The sequence below is a fragment of the Acinonyx jubatus genome, chromosome B2 (genome assembly GCF_027475565.1).
Source record: "Acinonyx jubatus isolate Ajub_Pintada_27869175 chromosome B2, VMU_Ajub_asm_v1.0, whole genome shotgun sequence".
Classification (NCBI taxonomy): Eukaryota; Metazoa; Chordata; class Mammalia; order Carnivora; family Felidae; genus Acinonyx; species Acinonyx jubatus.
The window spans coordinates 133,049,920-133,075,853 of record NC_069385.1 but is presented as its reverse complement, the minus strand read 5'-3'; the positions used below and the strand labels follow the sequence as shown (position 1 = coordinate 133,075,853).

General features: G+C 45.5%; 1 protein-coding gene and 1 long non-coding RNA gene across 7 annotated transcripts in view; one reads left to right on the top strand and one right to left on the bottom strand.

Annotated features, from left to right (window-relative positions):
• Positions 1-10,498, bottom strand: part of HIVEP1 (HIVEP zinc finger 1) — a 146,708-nt gene extending 136,210 nt beyond the window's left edge. For 2 of the 6 annotated variants that reach the window (XM_053223163.1, XM_053223165.1), the window contains exons 1-2: positions 6,553-6,828; positions 3,292-3,434 (exon numbers count right to left, since the gene is read on the bottom strand). In XM_053223163.1, coding sequence (XP_053079138.1) covers positions 3,292-3,331 — 40 coding nt within the window. In that variant the 5' untranslated portion in view covers positions 3,332-3,434; positions 6,553-6,828. Of the gene's footprint in view, positions 1-3,291; positions 3,435-6,288; positions 6,428-6,552; positions 6,829-7,076; positions 7,203-10,346 lie in introns of those variants that run through there. The other 4 variants (XM_027040294.2, XM_027040295.2, XM_053223164.1 and 1 more) reach the window with 4 other exon arrangements.
• Positions 10,499-17,840: 7,342 nt separating this feature from the next.
• Positions 17,841-25,934, top strand: part of LOC128315688 (uncharacterized) — a 32,370-nt gene continuing 24,276 nt past the window's right edge. Inside the window, exon 1 of the long non-coding RNA XR_008298731.1 lies at positions 17,841-18,047. This is a non-coding gene — a long non-coding RNA (uncharacterized LOC128315688). The remainder of the gene's footprint in view (positions 18,048-25,934) is intronic.

Genomic DNA, 25,934 nt, shown 5'->3' with positions numbered 1-25,934 from the left:
TACCAAACACAAGACAACTACTTTGCAGACTATTTTCCAAGGAGGCCTAAAAAGAAGAAATGCACTTAAAGCAGTGTGAGCAGTCCAAACTGGGCTGTGACTCGCTTTCTGGTCTTCTGATTTCCTCTCTCCCTATTTCAGAGCTAACTGACATAACAAGTCTTCTGTCAGTCAAAGCAGCGGGTGACAGGTAAAGCAAAACAAACAGGATATTTCAACTGTCACAGTGAGATACAACATAAATGCTAAAAAATTCATCCCTAATGTTTACCAGCTTGCTTACTTTTTTTTTTTTTTTTTTTTTTTTTTTTTTAACCAGCAAAATGGACTTATTCAGGAATAGCAGAGGAATTACAAGTCAGGACATACCTGCTTACTCTAACCCCCAAACTGTGTCTGAGGATACAGTCATCAAATACGTTTTTTGGAAGGGAAGTAGAAACTCTGAAAGTGTTATTACATCTTAGCACTTTCCTGCCTCTGTGCCTTTGTTTGCTTGGGTTTCCCCACCCAGAACAGCCTCACCCTCATCCTTCTCGGCTGACTAAGCTCACTGGCTGGGATACACCTCTTCCATGCTGCACTGTCCACACCCCCAGTCAATCCACCCCCCCCCCCCCCCCCACTCTGCAGGTCCCACCACCTTGGCTAATCTACTTTGATCTGCTCTTCGGTGCTTGAGAGCTCATTACTGCCTTAACCAAACAACTTTCTGGACTCACTGATGGGCCAGACCCCAATTTAGTTCAAGTTCTCTTGGAGAGGGAGCTGGGTGGCTCAGTCAGGTCGTGAGTTCGAGCCGAGCCCCGCATCGGGCTATCTGCTGCCAGCGCAGAGCCCGCTTCGGATCCTCTGGCCCCCCTCTCTCAGCCCCGCCCCAGCTTGAGCGCGCGCACACGCTCTCTCTCAAAGATAAACGTTTAAAAAATAGTTAATTATTTAATTAAGACTCAGACGGGGTGGACCCTCAGGATCTGATTTCTAATTCTCCCCTTCCAATCTCCTACCCTCTCCCACTCCTTTGGCCCCTGAAGAGAACCTACTTCAGATGGTACCCTTGCTTCTCTTTTCTTCCTACCCTGCCCCCACATCAGGGCATAGTAGGACGCCCGGCCTCTGTGGAGGCTTCATACCTCTGCTCTCCCCTCACCACGCTGGCGCAGGTATGCGTTCACCCATCTCCCCTCCTCAACTCCACGCTTCTTTCAGGGTCCACATTTGAGTATCACTTTGTCCCTACCTCCTAGAACAGTGGCACCTGAAGGCATCCAACAACTACCTGCCAGGTTGTACATTTGGGGCAGGAGGGAAAACAGTCTGTGGCCTGACATCTGCATTTCTCTGGATAGCCATGGGATCTAGAACATTATAAAGGACAAGCACGCCTCATTTTATTGGGCTCTATTTTACTGCACTCTGCAGATGCTGTCTTTTACAAACTGAAGGTTTGTGGCGACGCCGTGTTTAACAAGATCAGCAGCATTTGCTCACATTGTGTCTCTGTGTCATGTTTTGGTAATTCTCATGACATTTCAAGCTTTTTCGTTATCATTATTATATTTGTTATGGCAATCTGTGATCCAGGATCACAACTTGCTGAAAGCCCAGATGAGAACAAGCATTTTTTGCAATGAAGTATGTTTGGAGTATGTACGCTTTTTAAGACAGTGCTATTGCAAAATCCATCGACCACAGCAGAGTATAAACATAACTTTTACGCTAACTGGGAAACCAGAAAATTCATTTGACTCGCTTTACCGCGATATTCGCCTTATTGCAGTCATCTGGAACAGAACCCACAATAACTCCAAGGAATGCCTGTGTATATGAAATACGAAAAATGTTTACTATTTATGACCTCATGAATAATACTTTAAGACCAATCAGGCATTCCTGTCAACGAATATCTGGGCTCCTATTAGTTGCCAGGACCTGTGCGGGCCTGGGGCGCCTACAACCCCCAAAGCTGCCTTTGTGCACGCTGGAACAGGGCACTCTCTTCAGACAGATGAATTATAAAAGCTGGGCCCAAGACTCTGAACGCCCACCTCAGCTGGCACCCAGGAGCGTGAAGACTCTGCCTACAGTAGTAAATGAGACAAAGTGCCTACTTTTCGGGAGCTCAGATGCTAGCGAGGAGGACAGGCAAATACATGGTCAATTTTCAGCATTTTCTAGTAACTCTGAAAACTCAGACTTCGACGCACAAGACTTAACGGTCTCCATCTAAATCCTCACCTCATTAAACACTGGTGCTATAATCATCAATTTGAACTTGGTCTGAGGCAGCCACCTCTGCCAGCAGAAAGTCCCAGTACTCTTTTCGGCAGGAAACCAGCACTGTTCCAGATTCAAGTAGGCCACAAGACTGACCACATTTCCAATTACCACCTCACAGTGACTGGCTAAATTGATTTCACAAAGAAACATTCCAAATTAATTGGTCTGGTCTTAATTTTTTACCTTGCGTGTACCTGAGAATGCCTTTTTTTTTTTCCTGTAATGGTAAATATTTCGCTAAGCTACTTTACTCAGTTGGGAATTATTTGCTGTAACCGTTCTTTGCTTAGCCCTGCTAGACCCTTACCTGCTGAAACTGAATATAAAAGATAATTGTCCCTCCCAGTTGCTGTAACACACTAACCAATATGCTATTTGAAAACCATAAGCTAAAATAAACTCACCTTCCTAAAATTAAAATCTCTCTTCACAGCTAAGGGGAAACGCACATGTTTTCACCTTTGTACGAAATATATACAATGTATGTAATTTGGAACACTGCTTCCTCATGGAAACATAGGTCATTTTGCCTCTGAGTTCTGCAAATGATGGTCTGAGTTAATGTCCACCGCAACCCTCTTCACTTCTTGCCAATCTAATGTATAGACCAGCACAAAGACAAATCTCAAAACCAGTGTGGGGGAGGGGCACAAAAATTCCCATTAATCCGGTTGGCAGAGGATATCCCACTATTCATTTCAGACTCCGAGAAGCAAACACGGTCCCTGTTAAGAGAAAGTAAATCTCTCATTTTCATACCCACACTGATGGTTGGGAAGACACTGTCATTTCGTCAAATTGGATTGATTCATTCCACAAATATTGACGAAGCATTTCCTGAGAGACGGGCATCACACGGGAAAAGTGGCAGTAAACAAGAGAAATGGCACATTCCTGGCACTCACCATGGGGCAGGGTTGCCATCCACTGAGCTGCCGTTTCCGGTACCCAAGAAATACTTTATCATACGATTTATTGTGAACCATCCCTCTACTTAATGCCGAATCTTACCTCTTAGATTTCTAGGATGAATCTGTTTGGTGCGAGGCATCTTTTTTGATTCAGGGGCTCCTTTTTCTTCTCAGAAACTGTGGGAAGTGCAGGTCACAAAAAGGTAGCTCCATAAACTCAACATCCATCAATTAATCCATGTGCTAAAAATGAAAAAAAAAAAAAAAAAAGAAAAATCACACTTTACTACCTTCAAAGGAAAAAGATATTTCAAAAGCATGGCTTCGTTCGGCACTAACCTAATGTCCACAAAAGATAACCAAGCTAGAAACACCTGCAGAAGATCACTTACTAACTTTTAATTAACCATAGGACATCTCATTTTGCTACTATCTGGGCTTTCTCCTTAAGAAAACAGAGAAAGAAAATCACCATACCTTTACCAAACAAGAGCAAAAAAGATTCACTCAGCTATGTTTTACAGTAACATCACAGGGTACAATTAAAGTATAGCATTAGGCTATACAAGGGTTATACATATAATATGTATGCGTATACACACACACATATGTTATACGTCTGTGTATATATATATATAATACTTCTGCTTGTCCATAAGCACTTTGGGAACAAGGACCATGTCTCATTTATCTTGTTTTACTGAATTAATTCAGTTAATATATGTGGTTGCTACCGGAGCTGCTCCCCAATTATTCCAGCTTTCTCTTCTAGGCTTGTGGTAGGACTGTACCTTCTGCCTCCCTGCATTTAGCTACAATGTGCGACCAGTTCTGGCTAATGACCTGTGAGTGGAGGAGACACCCACTGCTTCCAGGCTGTACCATTTATTACCAAAGCAAAATCCTCTAGCACTCTCTGTTCCTTCTGCTGTGGGACAGGCACCGTTCCAGACAGTGAGTATTGCAACACAGAGCTGAGGTCATCATCACATAGCATAAACAAGAAAGAGACCCTTTGTTGTCTTAAGTGGCTGAGCTTTGGGAGTTATTTGTTACTGCAGCACAACCTAGTCTGTCCTGACTTCTATCCTTTGAAGACGGTGATCAGAAACGCAATATGCCAAAACGTTAATAATCCCAAACCTGATCGTCCCTCTTCCCACACTGGCCACCTGTGTCTCCTCTGCCACAAGAGCCTCAAGGATCCTCCAGCTTAGTTTTAACTTCCCGGAATGAGGCTGATAAGCAAAGCCTAATGCGATGATAAACATGAAATTATGTTTAATCACGAAGCAGACACAAAGAACGGGATAGGAATGCTTTGTTTAAAACTTGTTATATCCAGTACTACAGAAGAAACTGAGAACACTTACTAAGCACCTGCGGGGTGCCTATGTACTTTCTACACATTACCTAATCCGATCTTAATAATAACTGGTAAGATAGCTATCATTTATCTGCTCTACAGAGAAGACGACGAGAGACGAGAGGTTGACTAACCTGCCCATGGTCAGCGACTAAAAAATATGGCACCGAGTGACTCGGTTACTCTTCAGTGCTTATTCCCTCAGTGGAGGAATACCTAGTCTGTGGTTTTATTCAACAGGCTGTAGGACACAAGTCAGGACTATATAGTTTGCTGTCAAACCAGATTGGGTTCAAAGCCCGGTTTTTACCCCTTACTGTGTGGCCTTGTTCAAGGCACTTAACCTCTCTGAAGATCAGATTTCCCAACACTAAAACTAAGAAATAGTATCCACCCCATAGGGCGGTTATAAGGTCTAAACAATGTTGATGCTTTGCCCACTGCCTGGCACACAAAAACACTCAAATATTAATACTCCTTAACAAAGCCTATATGGGAAAGACTGGATCTAATACTCCTGTATAAGGTTTTGGAAATTTATTATTTCATTATAGCAGTGAAGAATTGGAAGGAGGCTACAATTAACTTCAGTGTTTTACACCTGGTAAGGCCTTGTGTGGGTACTGCACAAAATTATTTGCAATGTTGTTGTTTTTTTTAACTGCATGGGGAAGAATACGAAGTATGACGGCAAAATACCATCACAGGGCTAAATGATCTATAAAAGATACGGTTCCTCAACTCTCTGCATTAAATACATCCACCATCCGATTCACGAAGCTTGATTCAATAGAGAATTCCAAGCCGTTAGAGACAAATTGCGCGAATACTTAACTAAAAGCTTTTAAATGGTCATGATATCTGGAAGTTTTTAAAGCGTGAACTCCGAATGTAATACAATCACGTGACCCCGAATCAGGAGCCTAAATATAAAATATGCAAATTCCCAATCAGTAACAGCTCTTGGCTACCCGGTTCCCTACCTACCCACTGTCCCTAGCTGTCCATCCCATGTTTAAACCCTTGTGGGGGGGGGGGGGGCGGGGAAGTGAGTATAGGGAAAGACAGCGGCACTGGAGCGACTAGGACGAGTAATAAACCGTTCCTTTGCAGGAAAGAAATAAATACTACATGGAGCAAAACCATGACAGGATCAAAAAGCGTAAAGACAGTTGCAAGGAGAAAAAACATGAATGAATGTGGAGGGCGGAGCCTGGGAAAACCCCTCTGCAACGCTGCACTGAACAAAGCGCTTCGCATGCCAGGAGGAGGGGGAATGGAAGTGCCAGCTCAGGAAGGAGCCCGGAGTGGATGCGGAGAGCATGAGGAGGAGGAGGAGGAGGAGGAGGAGGAGGAGGAGGAGGAGGGGGAGGAGGACGGGAGGAGGCGAGCGCGGCAGCCCTGAGACTCCTCCTCGCCGCCGGCTCCGCCACCGCCCCCTCCCCTCTCCAGCAACTCCGTCCCCAGCCCGACCCCAAGGCGAGCCAGAGCCGACCCGCGCCCAAACCCACCGCCCACTTCCCAACTGCTGCAGGCGCGTACTCCCAACCCGGAAAGAAACTACCCAGGTGGCTGGGAGTAAACAGGCACTTAGAGCAAAGAACGAAAGGAAAAGAAAGCCACAAAGCCGGGAGGTTGGGAAGCCGAGGCCTGGTCTCCCTCACCCCCCACCCTCTTGCAAAATGCGTCTGAGGCTGGAACGCGGGGTGGGGAAGCTGAGTCCTTCCGTACCTGCTCGCCTCCCAGGACCGCAGCTCGGGCCGCTCGCGCGCTGCGAGGGCGCCCAGAAGTGGCAAGTGTCTCCCGCACGCAGCCATCCCCTCTGCAAGGTCGGCGGTTGCACACACACGCACGCACACACACACACACACACACACGCGCGCCCGCACGCCCCCCGCCCGCGGAGGGGGAAGTGGTCCTGCCCTCCCCCCCCCCCCCCCCGCCTCCCGCCGCCCTCCCAGCTGCAGCGCCCCCGCCGCGGAGCCCGCGCCGAACCTGCTGCCAGGACGCCCGGCGGAGCCGCTGCCGCTGCAGCCGGCCCTGGAGCTGCGCTGCTGATGGCGGCGGCCGCAGCTCGGAATCTCCGCGACCCCCGCGCGGCGGCGGCGGCGGCGGCAGCGGCGGCGGCGCCCGGGATCCCTCCTTCACTTGACAACCTCAAACACAAACATAGCCTCCTCCCGCCGCTGCTCCCGGCCCCCAGGCTCCGGCCCCCTCCCCGCCGCCGCCGCCGCCGCCCCAGCAGCAGCCACACTAGAGGCCGGCGACTGGCACTCACACCACCCAGCGCTGAAATATTAAACAGGGGAGCCGGCCGGGGGGCGGGGGGGGGAGCGCGGGGCGCGCGGGCGGGGGCCGCAGGCGCCGGGCGGGGGAGGCGGCCGCGCTCGCCGGCGCCCCGGGCCGCGGCATGACCGCCGCCGCCGGGAAGGGGGCAGCGGGGGGCCGGGCGGCGAGGCTGGGCGAGCGGCCCCCGGGTCCGTGGAGCCCGGGGCGCGGAGGGCGGGCGCGGGCTTTACCTCTCCCCGGGGCAGAGTAGGGCACGTTTAGCGTCTTTAGGGGCGACGGGAGGTGCGCGGGCCGGGCGGCGCGGGGGAGGGAGGGCGAAGGTCCGAGGCTTTCCCGCGGGTGGGCGGGGCGGCAGGGGATCCCCGGGGGCGGGAGGCGGGGAGGCCGCGAGCTGAGCCGCGCGGGCGGGGGAGGGGGCGTCCCCCAGCGAGGGCTGAGGCTGGGGCTCGACGGGGGAGGGGCGAGGGGGGTTCACTACCGGCGCAGAGGCCCGAGTGGACAGGCGCGGCCGGCGGCCCTGCGCAGGCTGGGAGTGGGGTGGGTGCCCCGGTCGGGGCTCGCGTGGAGCCCAGAGCCCCGGGTCTCCCCGGCGGGGCGGGCCCGGGACCGCACCTCCCCCCGGTCGCCCGCCCGCGGCTCCGCCCAGCCCGGCCGCCGCGGGGACGAGGTGGGGGTGCCGGAGGAGGCGGCGGCGCGGCCCGAGGGGGGGAGGGGCGGGGTTAGGGACGCGAGGGGCGGGAGCCCGGGGTCGCGTTGGCTCGGGGACTGGCGCCCGGCGGGGGCAGAGGGGCGGGCCCAGCCGGTCACGCGGCCCGGGGAAGGCCTGGCCGGGTCGCGCAGTTGGGGGCGGTTGGTCGGGGAAGAGGGGCGGGGACGGGCGGGGCGGTAGTTTCTCTTTACTGTCTCTTTACTTTCTAAAGCAGGATGTGGGCCGGCCCAGTGACGTCATGGGGTCTCCCAGTCCCGCCCCCCGCCCGGGCCGAATGGGGGAGGGGAAAGGAGAAGGGAGGGCGGGGGGGGGGGGGGGGACCCCCAAGGGGGTTTCCTCAGCAACGCGTGGAGGGAAGGGGAAAGTCATTGTGAAACTTGAAACTCATTAACTTTGAAAAACAACTTAAAAAAAAAAAAAACAGGGAGGGGGGCGGGGTGTTGGTTTGGAGGATGGAAGGGGACATATTATTAACCCTGAACTGAAACCACTTCTTGGTGGCGGATGTTCTATTAAAAGATTGAGGGAAGCCAAGGTTATTCCAGAGGCCGCTCCAAAGCCCGCTGGTGGTTCCCAGAGCCCGGGCTGCCAGCGAGGTTAACCCTTACCGGTCCGCCTGACAGCTTGGGTCAGGGAGGGGAGGGGTCTTTGGGGTCAGAAAAGGAGGTTTGGTGCTGGGCAGCCGACTAGGCTCCTAGGACGCTGAGGAGGAGAGGGGGAAGAGGGAGTAATTACCATAAACCAGAGTTTGACCCTTGCTGCTAGAAAGCAGTAGAGGAAGCAAGGAGTGGTACTCTATGGAAATAAATCGGGAGGGGCTGGACCAGGGTGTCGAACAAGGTCTTTGGGGTTAGATTACTAAAGAAGGTTAGAAATCTGGGGCTCAGAAATTCCACACGTACGCCTAAAGAAGCAGGCAAAAGTGAACTGGTTTTAGGAGCCGCGTTGAACTTGGGAGGAATAAGGCAAAACAAAAATTTTGATGCATAAAAATTTCTCAGATAAAACCAAACTGCTTTCCCCTTTTAAGGAATAAAAATGCTAAACGACCATACACCCACTATGTGGGCCATCTGTGAAAACTTGAGTTGTTTTGTTCCCTGGGGCTTCCATAAAGACATCTAGGCTTTTCCTGCTAGGGTTGACCCCGAAAATTCCCTGAGGAAATCCTACCTCTAGCCCATTTGAGCTAAAAAAAAAAAAAAAAAAAAAAAAAACTTAATGCACCAGAATGGCAATGATTAAAAATGGAATACTCGGTAAAGGCAAGCTTGTAACCAAAAGTCATGTCACGTAAAGGGGGAAATATATCTGTTAAAAACTAAATTTGGTCATAAGAGCAGAGATCATCCAATAACTGCCTAAATTTGAAATGATGTTTTTTAGCATACTATGCTCCCAACCTTGCAGTGAAATAATGCAATCTTTAAAATTTCCAAGTGATGTAATCATCTCTCTTTTATAAAAGTAGATGCCATCCAATGGATTGCAGTCACAAAAATTAGGTAAAGTCCAACTGGGCATTTGAATAAAAAATAAGCCTTCATTTAAATGTTCAAGTATACCTAATCTGTCCCAAGATAAAGATTAAGGTAACTTGATAATTATTAATTCTGCCTAGTGTCACTTGCTAAATCAAAATGCTAACTGGATGAATATAATTTTAACCCAATAGTTGGTGAATCAATACCAAATACACACTGTGAACACAATGTTTATATGGGATTTGGCACTGTTAGGAGCTTTCTAACAGATTAAATCTGCAATTTGGAGTTACAGACAATTTTGTCATTTCAGCCTGTTAAAGAACTTTTTTTCTTAAATAGACTACTCACAATTTAACTTTCTTGGGCGGCAAATCAATATTAAAACTCTGCTTTGAAATACATGCAATACGGAACAGTTTCGTATTTTCTAGTTTCGAATTTCCTAAATGCAATTTCTCTTCCTAACTCTGCCTGCAGTTCTAACTTCCTAGTTATCAGAACGCAGGCAAAGCCAGCTGAACGGTAAAGTAGCTAGTTTCGGCTTGTTTTGTGGCAAATTAAATACAATTTCTCAAATAGTATCGGAATATGGGGGGGGGGGGTGTTAACCAGAAAATAAATGTGAAGGGTGAACAGCAGTTTGAACTGTCAAAAATTCTGGAACAATGGGGGAGGTGACCATACTCTGGGGGGGGGGGGGGGACAGAGAGAGGGTTCCTACGGCCCCATTTCACTCTGGCTGCAACCCTGCCGGCCGTGTGAACGCTTCTGCAGCCCCCCTCGGGGAGCGGGGTTCAAGTGAGGGCAGTGTCACGGCAGGGCTCTACGCACATTTTCCTCGCTGAGCAGTTTTGGGAGAACACAAGTCCACGCTGCGGCTGGGTCGCGGGACCCAGCCGTCCCGCCGCGTCCACCGAGCCCCGCGCCGCCACCGCCGCCCGCGCCTCCTCCAGCCCCGGTTCCCACGCGGCCGCCCGGCCGGGCCCGGGCCCGGCTCGAGCTCCCCCCTGGCGCGGCCCCGCGGCCCCGGCCCTCCGCCCTGCGCGCGGCCCGGCAGCGCCGCCGCCACGCGGAGATCCCCGAGGTTCCTCCCCGCCGGCCGCCGGGTCACGCCGCCGCCCGTCCCTCCCCTCCGCCCTCCGCCCTCCGCGCGCGCCGGGCTTTCCCGTCCACCGGCCGAATCCCCTCCTCCTCCTCGGGGCGACCCGGCGACAAAACCTTCCCCGCCCGCTCTGCCAACTCTGCCCCACGCCCAGGCTACTGCCAAGCCAGACGCCAGACAAAAGAACCCAGAGAAAACTTACCCGAACTGCAACGCAAAAAGTCTGATCCAAAGCTTCCTGGGTTTAACTTTTAATTTTAAAAACAACAAAAGCAGAAACCAAAAGCCTCCTAGGTTGGAAGTGGGCGTGAGAGGAAATGCTAGGGGGAGGCGCTTCATTCCCTCGGCTGCTTTGCCCCCCCCCCTTTTCTGGCCCCTGCCTGGGGCTTTGATGTTATCTAGTGCACCGCCTACGTTGGTTTATACCGTGGGCTCCGCACCGAGAATGATATACGGGTATTTGGCACTTTCTGTGCCGGTTTGAAGCGAAGGAAGCAGGTGGTCACGGTAAAGGATCCCCACTTCTTCCCCCATGCAGTGAGAAAGGACCCTTTGCCCAGGCTGTCCTTTGTTACCGGGACCGAAATGAACAATCCACCTACCTAGTGATCCTGGAGAGCTGGACCATGTGGTATTTTCTGTTAGACACACGCACGCACACACACACACACACACACACACACACAAAGGCCTTCTAAATTAAATTCCTTTCCCCTCCTCTCTTAGCACAACTTTGAATATTGTACGTTTTCTGAGGCTTTGTTTGCTTTGTAGACCTGTTTTGAAAGTAAATATTATTTCTCTTCTGAGATGGACCCCCAGCCTTGCAGAGACAAGTATATACCTCTGAAGAAAATAATCTCCATAATAACATGCCTTTCGTATCTAGTCTGACAGATCAGAATATGCCCTCACCGTCCCCCTCACATTATGGAAAACTTGGAACTGTTGATTTTATCTTCACTGGACACTAGCAGAAACCAGATATATTTTCACATTAGATGAGCAGTCTCAGGGCCATCACTACTAAGAAAGCATTAATGAAGGGTGTTTTTGTTTTTTTTTTTTAACAGATTAGTAATCAACAAGGTTTGTACTGCCTGCCATGCAGTCCTAACTGTTCATCCACTTAATACCAACACCAAGGTGTGTTCAAGCTTTGCCCTCTGGGAGTTTACAAATTAATGGAGACAAGATAAACACATTAAAAAAAAAATACCTAGAGGGGAAAAAAAGATACAAGAAGAAGCTTATAAACAAAGCCAATTAAAGTTATACAGACTTATTTACATGACTGCTGAGAGCTTTCTGGATTGGGTAGAGGGCAGGATTATCAGAGAAAGTTCCATCCTGAGACTGAGCTCTGAGTAGGATTTTGAAGGCGAGAAAGTTCATGATTTGGCAATGGTATGAGAGCAACATCCTGGGCAAGGGGAATAGCTTGGAGGGGAGAGCGAGTGAACTATGTGTGAGAGTGTTGCTGGCTAGAACAGAAAATCAGAGCAAATGTGAGACATGCAGAGTGGCCACATAAAGGTAGCCTCCAAACCAGGGAAGCTATTAATAACTCTACCCAGATGAGTTAGAGTAGATTTGTTAGCGGCATATATATTACTATAGTAATGGTAGCAGCATGCTGGTGGTGGTAATTGACAGTTATTGAGAGCGTTTATGACTTGCCAGGCTTTCCTGTGTAAACTTATTTAACCCCCACTGTAAACCCATACTACAGGTGAAGGAAGAGAGGCTTAGGAGTGCCAAATACTCTACCTGCAGCCGCAGAGCTAGTAGGTTGTAGATCCATGCTTGGGGCCCAGAGAATATGGAGATGCCTAACAGCTTAATGACGATATTTTGTGAAAACACATTACAAGAGTTCCAGAATGTTCTACATCTGTGGAAAAAGAAGAAAAAGAAATGAAAAAAAAAAAAAGTTCCGTATTTGCAGGGTTTGCGACTCTGGTAGATTGTGTGATGAAAATGGGGGAAGTCGGGATGATGTGATGGACGAAGGCAAGGAGAATGACTAATTTTAACCATGTCTAGGTTTAAGAAGAATGAGTTAATTCACATTTATGCTGCTGTTGATACTATTAACCTTACAGGATACATTATTACAAGAAACCTGGTCTCTAACTTCATTTAAAAGCACCTAGTTCAATGCCAACGAATAAGAGACTTTTGAGTATTATTTGGTGCACTCTCTGTTACAGGGCTGAAAGAAGGCCAGAAATGACCGATGGAAGTGATTCTTGCAGTTCCTAAAACGATGCCTCATAAACTACGTCTGCAAGTGGCTTACTGACGAGCACTGGAAACAGGGATTGGTGGGGTGCCTGGGTGGTTCGCTCAGTTAAGCGTCCAATTTCCGCTCAGGTCACGCTCTCTCGGTTCCTGAGTTGGAGCCCTGAGTCAGGCTCTGTGCTGAGGGCTCAGAGCCTGGAACCTGCTTCAGATTCTGTGTCTGCCTCTCTCTCTGGCCCTCCCCTGCTCCTGCTCTGCCTCTCTTTCTCTCAAAAATAAGCAAGCATTTAAAAAAAAGAAAAAAAACAAAAGAAAAAAGAAAGCGGCGATGGCATTTCACCTTATCTGTGATCTGAATAATTCAACTTTATCCATGATCTAACGATGTGGAAGCAAGCGAGTGCAATCTGAGACGTTGTATTCGTCGGCTCGGGCTGCTATACCAAAGACTGGGGGACTCCAACAATAGAAGTTTATTTCCTCACAGATCTGGATGCTGAAATTCCAAGATCAAGGGTCACCTGATGTGGTTTCTGGTGAGACCTCCCTTCGTGGCTTGTAGCCCACGAGCCCCCTCTGCGCTGAGCTTCTTCCGTGTGCGCCTAGAGAGAGCCAGTGAGCGCTCGCTCTAGGGTCTCAGACCAACCCTAATCCTACAGAATCAGGGCCCCATACTTATGACTTCATTTAACTCACCTCCCGAAGATCCTATTTCCAGATACAGTCACACTGAAGGGAAGGCTTTACCAGATGAACTTGGAGGTGTGGGGGGGGGGGGGGGCACATTGCAACCCTGAGCAGACACCGGGACTATCTTTACACGAATCCATACAGACCTGGAAAAGAGTCTTGTCAGGGCCTTGAGGATGAAATAAGTAAGGTGGGCTTTGGGTTCATGCCTGGGCTCCACTCAGAGAGGTCACTGGTGACTGTGGGAAAGGTTGCTCTCATCTCTTTAAGTTCTAGTACCTTCCTCCTAGGGGTGAAGGCAGGATTGAGTGAAATAGTAGAGTCTCCTATTTCCAGAAGAATTACTCCTAAGTACCTCTTAAAACAGTGCTGTGTACTCCACTTTTTAACATTTCTAGCAAGACGGTTTCAAACCTCCTGTGGAAAGCTGTTTTTGTATACACATTTACTGTATTATAAATAAAGGCCATTTTACTGACTGCGAAAGGATCGAAGGGTCTCATCTTGCCCATTGTGTCCACAATCGGAACACATGTAAATTAAGCATTCTCTACCTCTGTCTACCTAAAGTGTGGGTACCCCTTCCCCTACCCCATACTCTCTGTCTTATCACTGCATTCATCTCCTTTATAACATCCAGCATTCTGGAATTATCTTATGGATTCACTTGTCTGTTATCGCTTAACCCTCAAGTAGAATATGAGGGCCACGAGTGAAGGGGGCTTGATTTCTTCCCCACTGAATCCCCAGCACCTGGAACGGTGTCGCAATAAATGTCTGTTGAAGGGCGCTTGCGTGGCTCAGTGGGTTAAGCAACGGACTCTTGGTTTCCACTTAGATCATGATCTCAAGGTCCGCTTTGTGAGTTTGAGCCTCTGCGTGGGGTTCAGCGCTGACAGCGTGGAGCCTGTTTGGGATTTTTCTCTCTCCCTCTCTCTCTGTCCCTCCCCCACTCCCACTGTCTCTGTCTCTCTCAAAATAAACTTAAAATAAATAAATAAATAAATAAATAAATAAATAAATAAATAAATAAATAAATGTTGTTGCATAGCAACTTCTTTCCACCCGTGTGCAATCCCGCCAGTTACTTTCAGATCCCGCTTTATTGGCGGCAAGACCCACTCTCAAGACGGCCCCAAACTAATAGTTTGTGGTACTGAGTCCTGCTCATCTGTCGGTTTAGTTACCAAGATTTTCATGCCAGCTTCACTGTGTTCTTACTTCTGTATTTTCATTGAAACAACTTGGAATGTTTGAATTTCTGGACCCGATGTCATATAATCCGGTTACAAGGGATCTGCTTATTTTGTAGCTGGGGAATGGAAATACAAAGTGGCCATGTGTACCTACAACATTGTCAAGCTGGTTCCTGGCAGAGCTTGACTGGAGAACCCCAGTCGATCCTTCTTTCTTTCCGCACCCAAATCCTTCTCCTTTTCTATCCTAACCCCGATTCTCATCCCCCAGCAACTCCATTGCCTTTGCTGGCTCTCACTCGTCATTCCCAGATTTAAAATAAAAATTTAAAAAAAAAAAAGGCTTCTCATTTGGTACAGTTTTGGTTGAGGTTTCGTGGCTTAAGCCTTTTATGTTGAAAGGAAGGAAGGGAAGGAAGGAGAGACAGAAAGAAATAGGTGTGTATGTTTATAAAAGTAAGAAAAATACGGCACAGCAAGGGATCCATAGGGAAAGTTATTCACTGAGGGCTCCTGGCTAATTCAGTCCATATTCCATACCTTTTCTTTCTGGGTTGCTGTAACTGTGGGGTTAAAGAGGGCACAAAATCAGGCACATTCTTAGAAATGGGGGTTGGGAGATAACTTCTTGGTAATAACCCTGCTGCCTTGGACAGAATTCCCCAGTTCCAGAATCTACTCCCAATAACAGCATGTATTAAACATTTACAGAGAAAGGCAATCTGGTGATTAGAAGCCTGGACTGCATCCCAGCTCTGCCAGAAGCGCGATCTTGGGCAACTTACTTGAACTTCCTGTGCCTCAGTTTACTCCTCTGTAAAGTGGATGTAATTGGAATCTTCATAGAATTATTGTGAGAATTGGGGGCGCCTGGATGGCTCAGTCAGTTAAGCATCCGACTCTTAGTTTTGGCTCAGGTCATGATCTCATGATTTCATGGCTTCAGGCCCCGCATCAGGCTCTGTGCTGACAGTGCAGAGCCTGCTTGGTATGCTCTCTCTCCCTCTCTCTCTCCCCTTCCCCCGCTCACGTTGTCTCTGTCTCTCTCAAAATAAATAAATAAAACTTAAAAGAAAGAAAGAATTATTGTGAGCATAGATGAAGGGCACTCGGTTGGCTCAGTTAGAAGAACATGCAACTCTTGATCTCGGGGTCATGAGTTCGAGCCCAACATTGACTGTTGAGATTACTTCAATAAAGCTTAAGAGAGAGAGAGAGAGAGAGAGTAGAGGAGCTGGTATTTCTAAAGCCCTTAGTGCCTGTCACCCAGTTATAACTGCAGCATATATATATATAAGTGTTGACAAATTCCTTATTGCATCTCCCACACTCTGCTGAGTGTGTTTAACATTTATTACCTTTCCTATGTTGAAATAAGTCTGTGGACATGGGAGAGACATGATAACTAAGTCCAACATGGTGGCTAGGATGGAATCCTGGGATAAAAAGAAGACGTCAGTGGAGAAACTTGGTGGCATCCAAATAAGGTCTGGAGTTAACAGCAATGTACTCTCATTTTTTAAATATTTATTTTATTTTTGAGAGAAAGAGAGAGAGGGAGGGAGAGGCAGAAAGAGAGGGAGACAAGAGGATCTGAAACGGGCTCTTCACTGGCAGCGGCCAGCCCGATGCAGGGCTCGAACTCGTGAACCTCACCTGAGCCAAATCATGACCAGAGCCGAAGATGGGCACAACGGACTGAGCCACCCAGGTGCCCCTGTACTCTCATTTTTGACAAACGTATCACGGTCATGTAAGGTGTTAACAACGGAGGAAACTGGCTGAGGATGTGTGGGAGCTCTCTATATAATCTTTGCCTATTTTCTGTAAATCTAAAATATTCCGAAGCAAAGTTCATTTAACCAAAACAATAACTCGCTTATTACAAGTACTGTTGTTATCCACATGTTACTGAAAAAAGGAAGTAGGGTTTACAGAGGTTAAGTAACATGTCCAAATACAACCACGGATGGCCTCACAAGGACCCTCACTGCCTGCAGAAAAGATCACATCCTGAACGTCGAGACCTCCCCCGCCACCTCCCTGTCTTCCCTTTGCTCGCTTATCTGCAGCAGCATGGAATCTGGGGACACGGGGGGGGACAGCCACAAAAATATACTTGATATTTTCGTAACTGTACTTTGTAATTCAGGCTTAAATATACACATCATATTTACGTACGTATGCTGTATATTATATATAATCTCTAGCAATTTTTCATTTTGATAAGGGTCATGTCTATAATTGTGGGATTTCAGCATCGGCACAGAAGTACACTAGGTGTGTAAACCAGGTTACAGGACAGGATTCAACGGCACATTAAGAGAATGTCGCATTTCCCATCTAAATCACTGGTTATACGTAGCCTTTTCTTTCTGTAAATAGACTGCTGACCCCACAACTCCACTCCCAGCTTTACAAGTGCCCTCTTTCTCCAAACACAGCTTCATTCCCAATGTTTACTTCCTACACTAATGTCTCTGTTACCCCAGATCTGACCAGGTCCCAAACTCACCAGCTTCTGGCTTTTTTTTTTTTAATTTTTTTAACGTTTATTTATTTTTGAGACAGAGAGAGACAGAGCATGAACAGGGGAGGGTCAGAGAGAGAGGGAGACACAGAATCTGAAACAGGCTCCAGGCTCCGAGCGGTCAGCACAGAGCCCGACGCGGGGCTCGAACTCACGGACTGTGAGATCATGACCTGAGCCGAAGTCGGATGCTGAACCGACCAAGCCACCCAGGCGCCCCACTTATGGCTTTTTAAATACGTCGTTGGGCTCTCAGAAGTTTTCTCTAGATACCTGTTCACTGAATGAAATTTTGCAATTAAATTGCTTCTAGTAAACAACCCTTAAACCCATGATTTTTTTCCTTCCCTCCACTCAGGGCCGTACTATTCTGTACTGTTTCATTTAAGTTTCTGTTGGCGAGAGCTCATGGTTTAATTTATGATTTTGAGGTTATCGGTTATCTCGTTTTCTTGGTGGTTCCTTTTATGCCAAGATGTCTCTGGGCATCAGTGTAAAGGAACTCAAGAATCGAGAGTCAAAGTCCAAATGGGGGCAAACTGGAGAAAGAGCAACAGACAACGAACTTAATAGAAACGAAGGAAAACGAAACTAATATTAATATACAAGTAAGAGATAAGTAAGTGAATGAAAGATAAGAATAAGCCACGAATAATAGGACAATAACGGCTCACGGTAAACTTTAACATGTTTTGAGTGCCTTGTAAATTGCAACTATTTTCATTTTTGTAAGAGGACACAGAGATTCGTTTACAGTACATAACTGGATATGCAACAAGGATTATAATAAGGCATCTAAATAAGGCTATATATGTGTGTGTGTGTGTGTGTGTGTGCATAGCAAAAATCAGCTAACCAGATGGCTGTCTAACCTAAAGACAGCGTCGATATTATTTGTGAGATTTTTTTTTCCGTTAATGGATTTTGCACAGGAGGTTTTGTAATTATAAAAAATATTGATACAAGCAGGAAATCTTGCCTTGGCACAGTCGTGCTGTGTGGTGCTTAGAACAGGAGGAACAGGACACACACATTTATCTTCTGCTTTGCTCCTTGTACAACTGTCGTTCCCAACTGTTGTGGAACCTTCTGGTTGCAAAATTCCAGCCCTCACATAGTAACAAGAGAGTCAAAACAGTCCCTCCCTCCCGAGCTCTAATCACACAACAGTTTCGTAACCATGTTCTCTCAGAAAGTTCCATAGTCCACCCCTCTGGAACAAAATGAAATGATTTCCAGAAAGGTAAATCAGACAGTTCTCTGACAGTAACTCTTCTCTTACTTGTCTTGTTCTAAAAGCATAGTTTCTATTACCCTGCAGTCCAAGTGGGGGAAGGAATGTGGTTAGCTTCGGAATACGTTTCAAAAATATTTTTTAGCAGTCTCAATAACCATTTCTCTTAAGCATATGTTCTAAGCAACTGATGATCTTGTATCCATTCTGATACCACTAAAACAAATGCACACAATTTTTTTCACTCAGACCTCTAATGAGATTTCTTATCAAGAAATTTTTTATGTCCATATTTAGGAAAAAAAAAAAAAAGGATTGTCCCAAACAAATGAGTATTCAAAAAAGTTTTCGAACATCAGTTCTTTTATGACGTGACCTGTGATTCATATTCCCAAAAGGCCAAGCTGTTATTCTGCAAAAAAAAAAAAAATCACCAGAAACTATTTGTGTCTGTTCTCACAAACTCAAAGAAAGCCAGAATAAATTTGGGCAACACTTAAATAAGAAATTCTAGGATGGTGCAGAAATATCAGCAAGTGACTCAATAGTATGGATTTCTTACTACTCCGATTTCCTTGAAGCTTGCCCGATTTTTCTGGTAACGTAAAACATATGACGGTGTTGAGGTACCATGATGGAACACTGACCAGTTGTGTGGCAGATAAGTCCAAGGAAACATTCTTCTGGGTTAAACTAAAGATCCTGCGTGGGGGTGGGGAGGGTGGGGAAAGAAACGATCCTGTTTCTCATCGTGGCCAAATTACACCTCAGATACATTGCTAATTAGCAAGCTGAGATCCATGCGCTAAAATACTAAGGAACAATTTATAGTATCCTCATCTGTAAAATGGGGTGATAGCCATGACATGTTTTCTAGGGATGCTTGACAGAAGAACAATGAGAGCCTGTTAAGTCCTCTGCATGTATCTACTTCTATAAAACTACCGAAGTAGCTCTTTCTCTTATCCATTCACTATGTGCAATGTCCCCTTTATGCTGTCCTTCGGTATCTCCTCATTATACTTCCTCTCCGTCTTCACTTCCACTGTGACCGGATCCTTTTAAGCAAAGATTTATTTCCATACTGGTAACTATTTTCCATTCTGCTGCTCTATTTTCTTTCTCTTCTTTGCTTCTGAATTTGAAGGTGAATGGTTTGTTCTTAAACCCAGAACAGTATTATTTTTAGGTGCTATGAAGTCCGTGAATTGGATACCTGTCCTTTTTCTTCTAGTTTGCGCTGCCCTGACACCTGGGTTTTTGACTATACATTCTCTAATGAAAATCAGATTAGCTCTTTACAACTACCCATAGCCTGCGATTTTGACATCATTTCCAACCACGTTTTTCCAATTCCCTCAATTTTTTTCTTTTTTTTTTTTTTTACCAACAACCCCCTGTTTTCCCAGCACCAACATTTAGAAGACTTGGGATTTCATTAATATTACCCTAAGATGTAGAGGTCAATGTCATAGATCTAAAAATATTTTCCTCACCCTTCTTCAAAAGATTGCTAAAGATGAAAAGCAAGCACGCTCTATATTACATTAAATAAAAAGCTGCTCAGTAGTAGGTTAATCCAGTGGTACTCCATTGTTGCCAATATTAACATTGGAGGGTGTCTGGAGAGAGAACACAGTTGTCCACCAATGCATCAACTTGGAAAAGATAGGGCTACAGTCCAAACATTCCTAGCTTCTCTTAATCAGGCACGCCACCCTAATTATCTCCTAAAAATAATGCTTTGAGTGTGTAACTCTCTTACTGAAGAAAGCAAGCAGCCCACTGCTAACTACAAGATGAAGTCCATATTCCCTAGCTGCTTTCAAATCGCAGTGTGATCCAAGCATACATTTTCACCGTTACTGTTAGCTGCCTCCCCAAATAAAGTCCTCACGGTCAGCTGAATGGATCCACTTACTGTTTCTGCAAAAAGCGTCCATGTTTCCAATCATTGTCATCACACGGCATGCCTGCCTTCCTCCTCTTTGCTCATCCAAACCCTACCAGTTCTCTAAGATCTAGTTAAATTGTCCCTTTTCTGTGACCATTTCATGAAGCGGTCCAACGGGCTCACAGAAAATTGGCATACTCTCAATCAGATAGGTTATCATGCCTGAAACTTTAAGTGCTATTATTGTTTTACTCTTTCTAGGTCTCTATTTCCTGGTCTAAACTGTTAGGAATAGAAAACTCTATCTTATTATGCTCTATAGCCCTCTCTTTAGTCTTCGTCATTAATCAAAATTAATTAACAGCTAACTCTGGGTGTTATCCATAACATCTTTGCAAGGATATGAGATCTATAGGCTATTTTACCTGTTTTTTTTTCCTTTTTGATGAAAAACACAGTTAAGTATACCTTTCATCACTAACACTGACATCTCATTGAATTTTAGTTTCTGTTTGTAAAGTGACTCTGTTGGACTAGCTCACTATAGTCTATTGTAGAGTAAAGAATCTATGATTTTGTTGGTTCTTCTTCCAAGGCTGGTGAATTTTCTAATCAGGTACATTGTGGTGATGTAAACTTTAATCACGGGCCTCACCTATTTTAGATGTTCTTTGACACGTTCTCATACTATGGGCTCCTTCAGTTTTTTTCATTATGACCTTCAGGTGGCATTGTCCAAATTGCACAGCATTTCCGTATAGACAAACCTTCGACAATCCTCAGTTACAACATTTAGATTATGTATTCCAGGCTCCCTCCAATCCACGATGACAGGCAAGATGTAGTGGCATTCATGGTACAATATTGATTTGAAAACAAAATTAATCTGTGCATTTGGCCCCTTCCTTCGGTACTATATAATTTTGTTATACCTGTAAGAATTATGTGATCATTTCTACCAATCTTACCGCATTTCAGTAAAAATTAAAATTGAAACAATCTCTTCTCATATTATTTCTCTTAGAGAATATTGAGCTATAGAGACTACCGGTTGGAAAATTTCCTAAAGGTAATACAAACATACAAAAAAAAAAAATCTTTTCTATGATTGCTTTGAAGTCCTGGTGAGAAGCAGTAACACACATGCAAGATCTAAATGTTCATTTCATCCCTTGTGAGTTTTCCTCAACTTAAATGTTAAAACATCAAAACTATCTTAGAGGTGATATAATTAAAATGGTAGATTATGGGACGCGTGGGTGGCTCAGACAGTTAAGTGTTCAACTGTTGGTTTCAGCTCAGGTCATGATCTCATGGCTTCTTGGGTTTGAGCAACACATCAGGCTCTGTGCTGGTAGCTTGGGATTCTCTCTCCCTCTCGATGCCCTTCCCCACTTGTGCTGTGTCTGTCTCTCTCAAAAATAAATAAATAAATAAATAAATAAATAAATAAATAAATAAATAATAAAAACTTTAAAAAAATTTCCCAGCGCTCCTATAAGGTGCTAATATTATGTGTATATTTTAAAAAGATAGATTAAATGCTGTGGGTCCCCTAAAACTGTACAACACGAGGAAGGGAACACTCGTGTAAACTATGGAATTTAATTAATAATAACATATCAACATTGGTCCATTAATTGTAACACAGGTACCATACCAAGGCAAGGAGGAGGAGTAGTGCTCTGGTAAAACTAAAACTACTCTTAAAAAATAAAATCTATTAGGGATGCCTGGGTGGCTCAGTCGGTTGAGCCTCTGACTTCGGCTCGGGTCATGATCTCGCATTTGACAAGTTCGAGCCCTGCGGCGGGCTCTATGCTGACCGCTCAGAGCCTGGAGCCTGCTTCGGATTCTGTGTCTCCCTCTCTCTCTACCTCTCCCCCGCTCATGTTCTGTCTCTCTCTGTCTCAAAAATAAATAAACATGAAAAGAGTTAAAAAAAAAATCTATTAGGGATGCCTAGGTGGCTTAGTGGGTTGAGCATCTGACTTTAGCTCAGGTCATCATGGTCTGTGAGTTCAAGCCCTGTGTCCGGCTCTGTGCTGACAGCTCAGAGCCTGGATCCTGCTGCAGATTCTGTGTCTCCCTCTCTCTGCCCCTCCCCACCCCCCATGCTCTGTCTTTCTCTCAAAAATAAATACACATAAAGATTGTTAAAAAATAATGAAATCTATTAATTTCTTTAAAAGCTATGGGTTCTAGTTAATGTCATATATAATAAACCTCTGATGAAACTGTCCCTTTTATCCTCTTGTCATTTATCCTGTGATATCTTTAAAGATAGGGTAGTCTAGGGGCGCCTGGGTGGCTCAGTCGGTTGAGTGGCCGACTTCGGCTCAGGTCATGATCTCGGGGTCCGTGAGTTCGAGCCCCATGTCGGGCTCTGTGCTGACCGCTCAGAGCCTGGAGCCTGTTTCAGATTCTGTGTCTCCCTCTCTCTGACCCTCCCCTGTTCATGCTCTGTCTCTCCCTGTCTCAAAAATAAATAAAACGTTAAAAAAAAAATTAAAAAAAAAAAAAGAAAAGATAGGGTAGTCTACTTTTTTCTGTCTTATTATCTTATCCAGTGCTTTACATTTTGCTCTCACTTGAGATCCTGAAAGGCCTCTTCTCCAGAGATAATTTCTCTCTCTCTCTTCTTTTTTTTGCAAATCTTTTGAAACTTAAGCATTTTACTGTAAACTCATCTTCCTTTAATTTGATGATAGTATTTTAAGAATAAGTTAACATTAAGCACCCCTGCTTTCAAACATCTCCTAGCAAGAGATGATTAACTATGGAAGCACTGGAAAGTAGGAAAGATAGCAGTAAGATTCTTGGACAACCATAAAATTCTAACTTCAGTATATTTAATACCTAATTAGTATTAGATGATCTGTTTAAAAATTTCTCTTCCCACCCAATTGTTAGGAAGTTGTGCTTGTGCACCATAAGCACATGCATTGTATAATACCAACCCAAATGATATCTTGGATAGTATCTTGGGCAATATCTTGACTTTATCTCTGACTTGTGAAGCTTCAACTTTCTTGCTGACCAAGGAACTATTCAAGAAAAAACGCCTATTTCATAACTTCAAGAGAATGATTTCCTCCCACCAGTGAGCAAATATGATTGAAATTTTTATAATAGGAGACAAAAACCTACTTGCCCCGTCATTTGGGCAAGTTATTTCTTTCTCACCTTCAGTGTTCTTATTCTGTGATATGGTGATTGCGTATGAAGACCAATGAGATCAGGGCGCCTGGGGGCCTGAGGCAGCTGAGTGCCCTTGAGTCTTGGTTTTGGCTCAGGTCATGATCTCAGAGTTATGGGATCAAGACCCAAGTTGGGCTCTGCACTGAACATGGAGCCTGCTGAAGATTCTTCCTTTCTCTCCCTCTGCCCCCTCCTCCACTCGAGCTATAAATAAATAAATAAATAAATAAATAAATAAATAAATAAAGACTAGTGAGATCATGTTTTTATTTTTATTTACTTATTTTTAAAACCAGAGCTTTTTTATCTTTAAAAAAAAATTCCTAATGTTTATTTTTGAGAGAGAGAGAGACCTCGTGTGAGCGGGGGAGGGGCAGAGAGAGAGGGAGACACAGAATCCGAAGAAGGATCCAGGCTCTGAGCTGTCAGCACAGAGCCCATGACACAGGGCTTGAACTCAACAAACCCTGAGATCATGACCTGAGCCGAAGTCAGATGTTTAACTAACTGAGCCACCCAGGCACCCCTGTTTTGTTTTTTGTTTTTGTTTTTGTTGTTTTTGTTTTTGTTTGAGAGAGAGAGAGAGAGAGAGTACAAGCAGAGACAGGGCAGAGAGAGAAGGGGACACAGGATCTGAAGTGGGCTCTGTGCTGATAGCAGAGAGCCCGACTCGGGGCTTGAACCCACGAACCATGAAATCATGACCTGAGCCAAAGTCAGACATTTAACCTACTGAGCCTCCCAGGCACCCCTGAGATCATATTAAAAAAAGAAAAAAAGAAAAGAAAAACACACAACTGTTCCAAAAACATACTATGTTGAATAAACCGTAGCTGCAATATATTAATATTTTGCTTTGGTCTCAGCGAGCTCGTGTATATTTACACTTGATGGTGCTTCTCATAGTTGGGTCTCTATCTCTGCCCTTTTGACCGGAAACCTGTCTGCTACTTTCAAACTCCTAACTCCTCCCCCGACCCACCGACTTAACCTCGCTTTTAGCAGAAGTCCTTGACTAGCTCCTGGAGAAAGTTAAGGCTATTAAAACAAGACATGCTTACCCCTGTTGCCACAATTTCTTTGCTACTGCACCTCTGCCCTTCCACTCCCCTCCTCTTGAGGAAGTGGAATCCATTCACTTAAAGGCAATGTGCTTCCCCGATACCAACTGGGCCACCCAGGCGCCCCCAGAGATGATGTAGGTTAAATACACCTATTACTTGTCTAGCTCTTCATAGTTCACACAGTGCTGTCTTCGAATCTTGTGAATCATAATGGATTTGTAGCTTCGTTCTCAGATGTGTTTCGTGTCCCCAGTCTTTTGGGTTTTTCTTCTTTTATCCTGTTTATGCTGCCTTCGTGCATTTACATATCCTTGAAAGGTATCTGGTGGGGCGCCTGGGTGGCTCGGTCGGTTAAGCGTCCGACTTCGGCTCAGGTCATGATCGCACGGTCCGTGAGTTCGAGCCCCGCGTCGGGCTCTGTGCTGACCGCTCAGAGCCTGGAGCCTGTTTCAGATTCTGTGTCTCCCTCTCTCTCTGACCCTCCCCTGTTCATGCTCTGTCTCTCTCTGGCTCAAAAATAAATAAACGTTAAAAAAAAAAATTAAAAAAAAAAAAAAAGAGGTATCTGGTACCCTTTAGACAACAGGTAAAGGATTATTTTTAATTCCTAATTTTCCTAATAAAGAAACTGTTATTCATTACAGACTTGTTCCCATGACTTCTCACACTCATTAAATGATAGAGAACAGGATTTAAAGTCAGATTTCCTGACCCCAAACTTGGTATATTTCTACAAAATCACGGCTAGCTTTCACAATAACTAACTGCTCTGTGTTTCTTCCTTTCTACGTTAATGGCCAATGGATATCACTCAGACCTTTATTTTTCATTTCTTGCTGCCTAAATTGGCATCTCTCGTGTTTCCAATCTATCCCGAATTCAGCCATCAAAATTACAACCACGATAATCCTCTCCTCAAATATTTTATTACAGTCTAAACTCTAAGCGCCTTAAATGGCATCACAGCCATCTGTTAACAGCTCCTAACTTAGCTTTCCAATCTTTGCCCAAACAGGGCAAATGTTTTTGAGTATCTATTATGTGCCAGGCAATGTTCTAGATTGTTGAGGCCAAAATGGCAAGTAAGGCACCCAAGATCCCTGCTGTCCTGGAATTAACATCGTCATTCCTTGTCCTGCATTATGTGGAATGATTTGAACCCTCCAAGCTTACTGAAACATTTCCTTTATTCACGATTTTGCTCACGTTAGTACTAGTTACCTTATCTACCTCTTCCTTTGATACTCAATTCAGTTTGTTCCATCCGACAGGCAAATCCCTATCCCATTTCTTTTATATTGTAATATGTAGTTCCTTTGCCTCCATATCCGTCATCTATTCATGTAAACGTGTAAAAACGTGTTTCACGTACCTTTCTTATTTGTTTGCCAACAACATGAGGAAGAAAATCACACTGTAGTCTTCCTGTTTACTTTTTCCATGGTGTCTTACATGATATCTTGCACGGGTAGTCATTTAATAAAATGTTCATTCACAGCTTTACTATATGGATGAATCAAGAAATGGACAGCCACCTGGGTGGCTTAGTCAGTTGAGCGTCCTACTCTTGATTTTGGCTCGGGTCATGATCTCAGGGTCCTGGGATCGAGCCCTGCGTCAGGCCAGGCTCCATGCTGAGCGTGGAGCCTTCTTGTGATTCTCTCCTTCTCTCTCTCTCCCTCTGCCCCTCTCCCCCCACTTGAGCTCTATCTCTCTTAAAAAAAAAAAAAAAAACTT